This window comes from Scyliorhinus torazame, chromosome 12 (assembly GCF_047496885.1).
Source record: "Scyliorhinus torazame isolate Kashiwa2021f chromosome 12, sScyTor2.1, whole genome shotgun sequence".
Lineage (NCBI taxonomy): Eukaryota > Metazoa > Chordata > Chondrichthyes > Carcharhiniformes > Scyliorhinidae > Scyliorhinus > Scyliorhinus torazame.
Genome location: NC_092718.1, coordinates 132375813 through 132389198, shown reverse-complemented (window position 1 = coordinate 132389198; position 13386 = coordinate 132375813). Strand labels below are relative to the sequence as shown.

At 48.4% G+C, this 13386-nt stretch overlaps 1 protein-coding gene across 2 annotated transcripts in view; it reads left to right on the top strand.

Moving 5' to 3' along the window:
• The window catches only part of LOC140386607 (tectonic-3-like), an 894865-nt gene that overhangs the window by 507745 nt on the left and 373734 nt on the right, over nt 1-13386 (top strand). For both annotated transcript variants that reach the window (XM_072469084.1, XM_072469083.1), the window contains one exon: nt 10289-10414. In XM_072469084.1, the coding sequence (XP_072325185.1) occupies nt 10289-10414 (126 nt within the window). The remainder of the gene's footprint in view (nt 1-10288; nt 10415-13386) is intronic.

Genomic DNA, 13386 nt, shown 5'->3' with positions numbered 1-13386 from the left:
TTTTGTATGGGTATATATACTTTTGAGATAATATTTTAGCCCGGAATCTATAAAGCAGCTGTTTTATGTAAATTTATTCGAAGTAAATCTCCTATGCTCCCTTTTTAAAATTAAAGTTCTAACTATTTGGCAGAGGGTGGTTTATTTGGAACCTCACATCCGCGGCACTTTTTCAAGATGGATTTCAATCAATTAGCACTCGCCAACTTTCTTTGTTTTTTGTCCTAGCCAGTTTCAAATTTCTTTCCCTTCGGTGCTTCTGTTTGGAGTGCCATCTGTTTATGAACATGGAAACCACATTCCTGTTATCTTTCTCGCTGTCCTTCCGAAATATCACATTCTCTTGAATATTTAGGTCCCATCCTTGGTCACCTTGCAGCCATGTCTCTGTAATGGCTAATGTAGGGAGGATTTAAACTAGTATGGCACGGGGGTGGGAGCCAGAGCTCTAGCTTAGAAGTTGTAAAAACTGAAGGGGCAACAGAGCACAAAAATAGGAGAACATCACCAGTTTGCTCAAACGCAGTGGTTTAAAGTGTATTTGTTTCAACGCCAGATGAATAGCGGGTAAGGCAGATGAACTTAGAGCACTTATTAGTACTTGGAATTACGATGTTGTGGCTATCACAGAAACATGGTTAAAGGAAGGGCAGGATTGGCAGCTGAATGTTGGAGGATATAGATGCTTCAGGAGAGATAGAGGGGGATGTAAAAGGGGTGGGAGGAGCATTACTGGTGAAGGAGAATATTATAGCCGTACTGCGGGAGGGCGCCTTGAAGGACTCACACAGTGAGGCAATCTGGGTAGAGTTTTGGAACAGTTAGGGGGCAGTCACAATGTTGGGTGTTTATTACAGGCTCCCCTACTGCCAGCAAGAGATAGAGGAGCAGAGAGGTAGAGAGATTTTGGATAGGTGCAAAAGTAACAGAGTTGTTGTGGTAGGGGGTTATAATTTTCCTTTTATTGACTGTGTTGCTCTTATTAGCCTTAGTTTTATTAGCTCTAATTATGTCACCTTTGCTCACAAGTCGCCAGGTATCTTTCTGATACCGCCACATGGTTCAAGCTCAAGTAATGATTAATAATGCAGCACACCGCTTAGTAAAACTTAGGGGACTTATCTATCGTGATAGATAGTTGCAACGTTCACCACTACTCGGGTCCCAACGCTGTTTGGGTGAAGGCTGCCTCTGTGATACAGACCCCTCTTTCCCAGTGCTGGTGCCAGTGTCCTGAGAGTTGAAACAAGTTCTTCTCACACTGGCCAAGAGCCATGCCCTCATCTCTGGGAACTTGGTGTTCCCCATGCCAACTCAGGTAGCAGTCCAGAGATTTCTGGGTTCTGCATTTTAATTTTTACAATAATAATCTTTTTAATAATAATCTGTAATTGTCACAAGTAGGCTTAACACTGCAATGAAGTTACTGTGAAAAGCCCCTGATCACCACACTCCGGCGCCTGTTCGGGTACACAGAGGGAGAATTCAGAATGTCCAATTCACCTAACAGCACGTCTTTTGGGACTTGTGGGAGGAAACCGGAGCACCTGAGTAAACCCGTGTAGACTCCGCACAGACAGTGATCCAAGCCGGGAATCGTACCTGGGACCCTGGGGCTGTGAAGCAACAGATGTACCCACTGTGCTACCGTGCTGCCCACAGACCCGAGCTGTTCATGTTCCCTCAGCGACCTTTCTTTTGTTAGTCCTCCGATGTCGTTGGCACCCACATTGAACACAACAAATGATCCTGCCACTCCCACTTCCTCGCCTGCCTTAAGGTGGTATCCCATTACCCTGGCACTGGGCAGGCAACACAACCTCTCTCTAACCTGTTGCCATTCTGTACGTCGCTTCTTTAATTCCATCCCTGTTATTATAATCCCAGCCCAAACCCCAACAGTGGCAAGGATGCTAGACCAAAACCCCAATATTTTACTTTATTTGAAAGACTACGGAAAGAATGATTTGCTCCAGGAGTGATTTCATGAACAAATAGGGCTTGGTTCTTTTAAAGACAAACTTTATTATAACAATATAGAACATTGAACATAGAAAAATACAGCACAGAACAGGCCCTTCGGCCCACGATGTTATGCTGAACCTTTGTCCTAGATTAATCATAGATTATCATTGAATTTACAGTGCAGAAGGAGGCCACCTGGCCCATCGAGTCTGCACCGGCTCCTGGAAAGAGCACCCTACCCAAGGTCAACACCTCCACCCTATCCCCACAACCCAGCAACCCCACCCAACATTAAGGGCAATTTTGGACGCTAAGGGCAATTTATCATGGCCAATCCACCTAACCTGCACATCTTTGGACTGTGGGAGGAAACCGGAGAACCCGGAGGAAACCCACGCACACACGGGGAGGATGTGCAGACTCCGCACAGACAGTGACCCAAGCCGGAATCGAACCTGGGACCCTGGAGCTGTGAAGCAATTGTGCTATCCACAATGCTACCGTGCTGCCCTTAAGAACAACTTAATCTACACTATATCATTCTACCGTAATCCATGTACCTATCCAATAGCTGCTTGAAGGTCCCTAATGTTTCCGACTCAACTACTTCCATAGGCAGTGCATTCCATGCCCCCACTACTCTCTGGGTAAAGAACCTACCTCTGACATCCCCCCTATATCTTCCACCATTCACCTTAAATTCATGTCCCCTTGTAATGGTTTGTTCCACGCAAGGAAAAAGTCCCTGACCGTCTACTCTATCTATTCCCCTGACCATCCTATAAACCTCTATCAAGTCGCCCCTCATCCTTCTCCGTTCTAATGAGAAAAGGCCTGGCACCCTCAACCTTTCCTCGTAAGACCTACTCTCCATTCCAGGCAACATCCTGGTAAATCTCCTTTGCACCTTTTCCAAAGTTTCCACATCCTTCCTAAAATGAGGTGACCAGAACTGTACACAATACTCCAATTGTGGCCTTACCAAAGTTTTGTCCAGCTGCATCATCACCTCACGGCTCTTAAATTCAATCCCTCTATTATGAACGCTAGCACACCATAGGCCTTCCTCACAGCTCTATCCACTTGAGTGGCAACTTTCAAAGATGTATGAACATAGACCCCAAGATCTCTCTGCTCCTCCACATTGCCAAGAACTCTACCGTTAACCCTGTATTCCGCATTCATATTTGTCCTTCCAAAATGGACAACCTCACACTTTTCAGGGTTAAACTCCATCTGCCACTTCTCAGCCCAGCTCTGCATCCTATCTATGTCTCTTTGCAGCCGACAACAGCCCTCCTCACTATTCACAACTCCACCAATCTTCGTATCATCTGCAAATTTACTGACCCACCCTTCAACTCCCTCATCCAAGTCATTAATGAAAATCACAAACAGCAGAGGACCCAGAACTGATCCCTGCGGTAACTGGTAACTGGGCTCCAGGCTGAATATTTGCCATCCACCACCACTCTCTGACTTCTATCGGTTAGCCAGTTTGTTATCCAACTGGCCAAATTTCTCACTATCCCATGCCTCCTTACTTTCTGCATAAACCTACCATGGGGAACCTTATGAAATGCCTTACTAAAATCCATGTACACTACATCCATTGCTTTACCTTCATCCACATGCTTGGTCACCTCCTCAAAGAATTAAACTTTTTAACTTCACACTCAAAAGGAATAGCTTGCAATTACATCTTAAACACTACTACTCAATTTTCCATTAAATACCAAGAAAAGAAACATACAGCTCTCAATCTATCTTACTGTGGGAGAACTGTGGACTCAGCATCAGGGAGATCAGAATTCAGCTCCTCTCCAACACTTTCTCCAAAGACTGCCTCTCTCCGCAGCTTTTCAAAATGTCTCTCTGCCTTCCTTGGCTCCACCAGCAATGGCCCTCATCTCCCCAAGTTGAAAAACAATTTATCTCTGCAGGCTGCAAAAACACATTAACTCCCCAGGGACTTCCCCAGTCAAACCATTGTTGTGGGAGTTTCACTGGTAGTTATTCAACTGTGGCGTACTTCACTCCCCAACTGACCAGATGACACTTAGAGTTGAGTTCAGGTTAAACCTTTATTGCAAGCTATAGCAAGGGAGCAAAGCTGCCACTATATGGCTTGCCAGCTCCCCGATCACAGCAAGGATTGTGCAATTATACTTGTGTGTTATCTCAGATAATCATCATACACCAATCAAGAGAATACATTTGTCACAGTGCTGAGGACCAGGGGAATCGGTACAGAACATTCAAACAGTGGGGATTGAGGGCAGGGACCCAACCGATTACGTGGCTCAATGCTGGGAAACCTGATTGGAGGGACAGCTTCCCCAAACCGCTGTAGATCGACAGGGCTCATTGGTCGCTCCGACCAAAGCCCAGGGCCAGGGAGCAGCCGAGGGTGATAGTAGCCATGCTGTACAAATATCAGAACCGGGAAAGCTGGGCTTGACAGACAAAGGCATGCAACTATGACGGACATAAAATCAGAGTGTATGAGGACATTGGGGCGGACCTGGCAAAGCGCAGGACTGAATTTAACCATGCAAAGTCAGCCCGATGTAGGAACAACATCAGAATAGGGATGCTATTCCCAGCCAGGCTCTGAGTAGCATACCAGACCAAAGAACATTATTTTACTGCCCGGCAGAAGCGGACGAGTTTGTCCGTAAGAGTGGTCTGGACAGGCAGCAAGAGAGGCCACAGTGAGGAAGCCACAGAGGAGGTGAAGGACAGAAATTGACAATTTTGCGTGGGACTGCATCGCCTCGCTATGAACAGAGGAGCCAGCTCATGGGAGAGAGGGGGCAAGGGCAGCAGAGCGCAGGAGAGGGTGAGGAGGAGATAGAAGGGACACCAGCAGAGGGGGTTGAATCGACCCTGGGAGGGGGGCACCACACTAGCGGGAAAGTTAGCGGCAGGAGGTATGAGAGAGAGGGGGCCGCAGCCCATCTCCCACCAGGGAGAGAGCTTCGGGCGGGGGAAGAAGGCAAGGGGGTAGATAGAAGAGAGGGGATATGGGAGAGGTGGGGGGGGGGGGCAGCGAGGGGGGTGAGAGTGGACTCAAAACAATGGGGGGAACAAAACGGCAAGGGGGGGGGGGGGGCGGGGGGGGGGGGGGGAGGCCCTGGACTGGCTTCAGCAGGTTAATCTCGGAAATGGGGAACAAGATGGCTCCGTAAGCAGCCTCTTTGGAGAGTCAGTAAACAAAGGAATCCCCACATCTGGTACGCAGGGGCATATCCACAACGTAAGTATGGTTGAGCCCGCAGGAGGCGGGGGACTCGACGACCCCCTCAGCAGGATAGTGATCTGGAACATCAGGGGAATCAATGGCCCCGTGAAGAGATCCAGAGTCTTTGTCCACCTGAAAGGCATGAAAGCTGACATAATTTTCCTCCAAGAGGCGCACCTGAGAGAGAAGGACCGACTGCGAGTAAGGAAGGGATGGGTGGGGGACACCTACCATTCCTGCTACGGGATGAGAGCTGGGGGGGTAGCTATATTGATAAGTAAGAGAACGGTGTTAACGACGACAAGAACGGTTACGGACCAATGGGGACATTACGTCATGGTCAGCGCTATCCTGGATGGGGCACCAGTGGTCCCAGTGAACGGGTACGCGCCCATATGGGAAGACACAAAATTTATAAAGAAAACCATGGCGGAAATCCGCGGCATTAACACGGCATTAACACAGACCGACTTATCATGGGGGGAACTTCAACTGTGTGCAGGACCTGCTGAAGGACAGATAAAACTCCAGAACGGGAAAACAGCGAGCATGGCCAGGGAATTCTGAACGTTTATGGAGCAATGGGGACAGTGGACCCATGGCTGGACCCATGGCAGTTCATGCACCCAGGCGAGAAAGAATCCCCGTTTTTCTCGCCAGTACACAAGGTCTATACCCGCATCGACGACTTTGCAGTGGGGAAATCGGTGCTTCCAAAGATAGAGCGGAATATTCCGCCATTGTAATCTCCCTACATGCTCCACATTACATGGAGGTTGGACACAACCCTCTTCTGCCAGGTCTTCTGCCAGAAAATATCATCGGCGACTACTTTATGAACACCCGGAACAGGGAAGTCACCTCCCTGTTCTTTGAGGCACTGAAGGATGTGATTAGGGGAGAAATTATTGCCTATAAGACTTGCAGTGATAAGTTCGACAGGCAGTACTCCGAGGCCCCATCCATAGAGCTCCTATCAGAGTGGAAAAACTACAAATGGACTTTGACCTGCTATCCAGCAGGAAAACAGTGTGCCAACTCGCTAGACACGGGAAATCTTTTATGAGCATCATCAGCTGAGAAAGCAGGCAGCCACAAGGGAAATAGCCGAGGTAAAGGATAGCAGAGGCAGATTCGTAGCCGAACCAAAAAGGTCAACGAAGCATTCAAGGCCTTCTACCAGGGACTGTGCACCTCTGAACCCCCTGGTGGGGACTCTGGGGATGAAACGCTGGGGAACGACAGATGGAGGGAGCTGGGAGCACCACTAGGACTGGGAGAGATCATGGAGAGCATTAACTCCATGCAGGCGAGGAAGGCACCGGGACCCGTCAACTTCTATAAAAAATTTACGACTGGCCCTGCACCTGCGGAAGATGTTCGCAGACTTGTTAGCAAGGGCACCCTGCATCCAATACCAACACAGGCCACCATATCGCTGATATCCAAAAAGGACAAAGATCCAATGGAGTGCGGATCATGCAGACCCATTTCACTGTTCAATGATACTCGCAAAAGTCCTGGCCAAGCGGCTGGAGAACTGCGTACCAGATGTGGTCGCAGAAGACCGGGCTTTGTTAAGGGTAGACAGCAAATTGCAAACATTTGATGACTGCTGAATGTGACAATTACCCCATCTGGGAGAGAACACCAGAGATGATCGTCTCCATGAACACAGAAAAGACCTTCAGTAGAGTCGAGTGGAAGTACCTCATTGAGTTACTCGAGCGGTTTGGGCTAGGGTGAAACTCCTATACAACGTCCCCAAGGCAAGCATATGGACCAACGCCACCAGCTCTGATTGCTTCCAGCTGCACAGAGGGACAAGGAAGGGATGCCCGCTGTCCCATCTCCTGTTCGTCATGGCTATCGAACCGCTGGTAATTGCCCTGAGAGATGCGAGAGACTGGAAAGAAATCTGAAGAGTAGGCACAGAGCACAGAGAGCATGCAACATGAAGAAATCATGAAGCTCCTGGGAGAGTTCGGAGCCTTCTTGGGCTACAAATGTAACCTGAGCAAAAGCAAAGTATTCCTAGGGAACCCTAGAGGGGGAGGGGTAGAGCTGGAGGGTCTACCATTCAAACTAACCCAAAGCAAATTCGGCTACCTGGGGATCCAGATTACCCACAACTGGACGCGGATTCATAAGTGGAATCTGATCAGTCTGGTGGAGGAAGTAAAAAGGACCTACAGAGAAGGGACGCACTCCAGCTCTCCCTGGCGAGGAGGGTGTAGACGATCAAGATGAACATACTGCCCAGGATCCTCTTCCTGTTCAGATCCATACTGATCTACATCCCCAAGACTTTTTCCCATTCAACAGACAAGATGATTATGGTGTTTTTGTGTGTGGGAGACGGAGAGGGGGGATGAATCCAAGAATCCCCAAATTAGTACTCCAAAGAAGAAGAAACATGGGGGGGGGCCTGGCCCTCCCGAACTTGCAACACTACCCACTGGGCAGCCACGGCAGAAAGAGTGAGGGGTGGGTGAAGAACCCAGACATGGAATGAGTGAGGATGGAGGTGTCCTCCTGTACAGGAACGACCCTCCAGGCCCTCACCACAGTACCGCTCCCATCCCCGCCAGCAAAATACTCAACAAGCCCAGTGGTGGTAGATACCCTGAGAATTTACATGGAATTCAGTAAAGCCTTTGACAAGGTGCTGCCTGGCAGACTGGAACAAATACCACTGCAGCTGAAAGTGTTGCACAGAGCACTTGAATGAGCAGGTTCTTCCCAGAGATTGAGGACAAATGTGAACAGTGCCAGGGAGGCCTGTCCAACCACATCCACGTGTTCTGGACCTGCCCCAGACTGGTCGGGTTCAGGACAGCCTTCTTCAAGGCAATGTCCAAAGTTGTGGGGGTGGGGGTGTAGCCGTGTCCACAAGTGGTAGTCTTCGGAGTATCGACCAGCCAGAACCAATCATGGGAAAGAGGGCCAACGCTTTTTCTTTTGCTTCTCTAACCGCCAGCCAGAGAATCCTGCTTGGCTGGCGATCAGCAGCACCCACGGTTGCAGACTGGCTGGCAGACCTATTGGAATTTCTCAACCGGGAGTAGATCAATTTACCATCCGATGGTCAGAGGATAGTTTCCACAAAACGTGGAGGCATTCAACAACTTGTTCCAGGACCTGTTTGAAGCCAGCAGCCAATATGCGGGGAGGGGGGGGGGGCAGTCGCACGGAGCCAACTGGTCCACAGGGAGCAGACAGGGATGGGGGCGATGGGGAACCCCCAAGAAAAGGTCTAGAACAGAATGGGGGGAGGCCAATGACAAAAGCAGAGGGGGGGGGGGGGCACTGCCCATGTGTAGACACCAAATAACTGCCCATTGTGTACATGACCCTGGTGAGACCACATTTGAAGTATTGTGTACAGTTCTGGTCACCTCATTATCGGAAGGATGTGGAAGCATTGGAAAGGGTGCAAAGGAGATTTGCGAGGATGCTGCCTGGTTTGGAGGATAGGTCTTATGAGGAAAGGTTGAGGGCGCTAGGGCTTTTCTCTTTGGAGCGGAGGAGGATGAGAGGCGACTTAATAGAGGTTTATAACATGATGAGGGGGATAGATAGAGTGGACGTTCAGTGACTATTTCCTTGGGTGGATGCAGCTGTTACAAGGGGGCATAACTATAAGATTCAGGGTGGGAGATATAGGAGGGATGTCCGAGGTAGGTTCTTTACTCCGAGAGTGGTTAGGGTGTGGAATGGACTGCCTGCTGTGATAGTGGAGTCGGACACTTTAGGAACTTTCAAGCGGTTATTGGATACGCACATGGAGCACACCAGAATGACAGGGAGTGGGATAGCTTGATCTTGGTTTCGGACAATGCTCGGCACAACATCGAGGGCCGAAGGGCCTGTTCTGTGCTGTACATAGAACATAGAAAATACAGCACAGAACAGGCCCTTCGGCCCACGATGTTGTGCCGAACCTTTGTCCTAGATTAATCATAGATTATCATTGAATTTACAGTGCAGAAGGAGGCCATTCGGCCCTTTGAGTCTGCACCAGCTCTTGGAAAGAGCACCCTACCCAAACTCAACACCTCCACCCAACACCAAGGGCAATTTGGACATTAAGGGCAATTTATCATTGGCCAATTCACCTAACCCGCACATCTTTGGACTGTGGGAGGAAACCGGAGCACCCGGAGGAAACCCACGCAGACACGGGGAGGACGTGCAGACTCCGCACAGACAGTGACCCAAGCTGGAATCGAACCTGGGACCATGGATCTGTGAAGCAATTGTGCTATCCACAATGCTACCGTGCTGCCCTTAAGAACAAATAAATCAAGTTTGTTCTATTGTACAGTGAGGGATCCAGGAAAGGACCCTGAATCAACGAATGAAGGGTGTTGGGGGGGATTGGCACAGAGGAAAATGACGTGTACATTGTAACCCGAGCATTTATCTTTACCGAATGTATCCTGTTCAAAATGTGAAAACTTCAAGAAAAACATTTCAAAAGAAGGTTTTATTTAAATCTGGTGGATAGTTCTTATACCTAAATCTACCTCTTCACCACAGTCTATTAGCCTCAATAGAAAAACACATTCCTATGTCAATTTTACCTTCTGGTTGTTAAAAACACCTAGGTCCTGCCAAATAATTATTTTAAAAAAGCATGATGATTGCAGTCAAACCCACTAACCCGTGACTTTTAACCCGTAAAATACCCAATATTTAGAATCTGATATTCCTGAAGTATTCCAGTTGCCACACTGTTCAAACCCCTCTGTGCTTCAGCCTTCCCTATCCCTCTAATGACCCCAGCCCTGCAGTTTGAACTCCTCCAGCTTTGAGCCTTCATCCAGTCCCAATTTCCATCATCAGGCAGAGGGAGCTAGCTGCCATCCTTCTGTTAGATTGCCTCTCGAGAGCTCTCCAGCTCACTTAGCTCCTTCACTTACATAACCTATTCTTTTTCCACCATAACTTTCCTCAACCGCTCTCATACCTCTTCATATAATCTCTGTGAGCCTTCCTCTGAAACAAGATGTTGACTGCAACGGAGACACTCAATGGGGGCTGCTGATCGAGGCTGACATATGCTCCTCCTTCCAGGTGAACTACAAGATTGAGCACAGCGAAGATGAGGGGATCTATGCAGCCAGTGTGAGCTTTGTCCTCAGTGACGTCCCGTTGTCCAACACCAGGATCCAGCAGAGCTTTCACATTTCCTTCCGGAACGTAAGTTCCAGGTTCAGAGAATTCTGAAATCAAACTGAAATGTAGGATGGACAGTGAGGGACAGTATACGACGGTCTCCTGTTAGATTACAGTGAGGGACAGTATACGCCGGTCTCCTGTTAGATTACAGTGAGGGACAGTATACGACGGTCTCCTGTTAGATTACAGTGAGGGACAGTATACGCCGGTCTCCTGTTAGATTACAGTGAGGGACAGTATACGACGGTCTCCTGTTAGTTTACAGTGAGGGACAGTATACGCCGGTCTCCTGTTAGATTACAGTGAGGGACAGTATACGACGGTCTCCTGTTAGATTATAGTCAGGGACTGTGTACGACGGTCTCCTGTTAGATTACAGTGAGGGACAGTATATGGTGTTCTCCTGTTAGATTACAGTGAGGGACAGTGTACAACGGTCTCCTGTTAGATTTACAGTGAGGGACAGTATACAACGGTCTCCTGTTAGATTACAGTGAGGGACAGTATACGACGGTCTCCTGTTAGATTACAGTGAGGGACAGTATACGACGGTCTCGTGTGAGATTACAGTGAGGGACAGTGTTGGATGGTTTCCTATTAGATTTACAGTGAGGGACTGTGTACGACGGTCTCCTGTTAGATTACAGTGAGGGACAGTATACGACGGTCTCCTGTTAGATTTACAGTGAGGGACAGTGTACGATGGTCTCCTGTTAGATTAAAGTGAGGGACAGTATACGACGGTCTCCTGTTAGATTACAGTGAGGGACAGTGTACGATGGTCTCTTGTTCGATTACAGACAGGGACAGTATACGATGGTCTCGTGTTAGATTACAGTGAGGGACAGTTTACGATGGTCTCCTGTTAGATTACAGTAAGGGACATTATGCGACAGTCTCCTGTTAGATTACAGTGAGGTACAGTATACGTTGGTCTCCTGTTAGATTACAGTGAGGGACAGTGTACGATGGTCTCCTGTTAGATTACAGTGAGGGACAGTATACGATGGTCTCCTGTTAGATTTACAGTGAGGGACAGTATACGATGGTCTCCTGTTAGATTACAGTGAGGGACAGTGTACAGTGCCACCTGTCTGATTACAGTGAGGGACAGTGTACAGGGTCACCTGTCAGATTACAGTGAGGGACAGAGTATAGGGCCACCTGTTAGATTAGTGAGGGACAGTGTACAGGGTCACCTGTTAGATTACAGTGAGGGACAGAGTATAGGGCCACCAGTTAGATTAAAGTGAGGGACAGTATACGCCGGTCTCCTGTTAGATTTACAGTGAGGGACAGTGTACGATGGTCTCCTGTTAGATTACAGTGAGGGACAGTATACGACGGTCACCTGTTAGATTTACAGTGAGGGACAGTATACGACGGTCTCCTGCTAGATTACAGTGAGGGACAGTATACGACGGTCTCCTGTTAGATTACAGTGAGGGACAGTGTACGATGGTCTCCTGTTCGACTACAGTCAGGGACAGTATACGATGGTCTCGTGTGAGATTACAGTGAGGGACAGTGTTGGATGGTCTCCTATTAGATTTACAGTGAGGGACTGTGTACGATGGTCTCCTGTTAGGTTTACAGTGAGGGACAGTTTACGATGGTCTCCTGTTAGATTACAGTAAGGGACATTATACGACGGTCTCCTGTTAGATTACAGTGAGGGACAGTGTACGATGGTCTCCTGTTCGATTACAGTGAGGGACAGTATACGACGGTCTCCTGTTAGATTACAGTGAGGGACAGTATACAACGGTCTCCTGTTAGATTACAGTGAGGGACTGTGTACAGGGCCACCTGTCAGATTGCAGTGAGGGACAGTGTACAGGGTCACCTGTTAGATTACACTGAGGGACAGTATATAGGGACACCTGTTAGATTACAGTGAGGGACAGTGTACGATGGTCTCATGTTTGATTACAGTGAGGGACAGTGTATAGGGCCACCTGTTAGATTACACTGAGGGACAGTGTATAGGGCCACCTGTTAGATTACAGTGAGGGACAGTGTACAGGGTCATCTGTCAGATTACAGTGAGGGACTGTGTACAGGGTCACCTGTTAGATTACAGTGAGGGACTGTGTACAGGGTCACCTGTTAGATTACGGTGAGGGACTGTGTACAGGGTGACCTGTCAGATTACAGTGAGTGACAGTGGACAGGGTCACCTGTTAGATTACAGTGAGGGACAGTGTACTGGGTCTCCTGTTAGATAACAGTGAGGGACAGTGTACAGGGCCACCTGTCAGATTACAGTGAGGGACTGTGTACAGGGTCACCTGTTAGATTACAGTGAGGGACTGTGTACAGGGTGACCTGTCAGATTACAGTGAGGGACAGTGGACAGGGTCACCTGTTAGATTACAGTGAGGGACAGTGTACTGGGTCTCCTGTTAGATTACAGTGAGGGACTGTTTCCGACGGTCTCCTGTTAGATTTCAAGTGAGGGACAGTGTACGATGGTCTCCTGTTAGATTACAGTGAGGGACAGTGTATGATGGTCTCCTGTTCGTCTACAGTCAGGGACAGTATACAATGGTCTCGTGTGAGATTACAGTGAGGGACAGTGTTGGATGGTTTCCTATTAGATTTACAGTGAGTGACTGTGTACGACGGTCTCCTGTTAGATTTACAGTGAGGGACAGTGTACGATGGTCTCCCGTTAGATTACAGTAAGGGACATTATGCGACAGTCTCCTGTTAGATTACAGTGAGGGACAGTGTACGATGGTCTCCTGTTAGATTACAGTGAGGGACAGTATACGACGGTCTCCTGTTAGATTTACAGTGAGGGACAGTATACGACGGTCTCCTGCTAGATTACATCTCTGGATCTGTAAAGATTTAATCACCTGCCAATGCTCGCATTCCAAGCATTGTTTGGCATCTTTGAATTTGTCTATATATGTGTTTCTGGAACAGACCTCTTCATTCACCTGAGGAAGGAGCAGCGCTCCGAAAGCTAGTGACATCGAAACAAA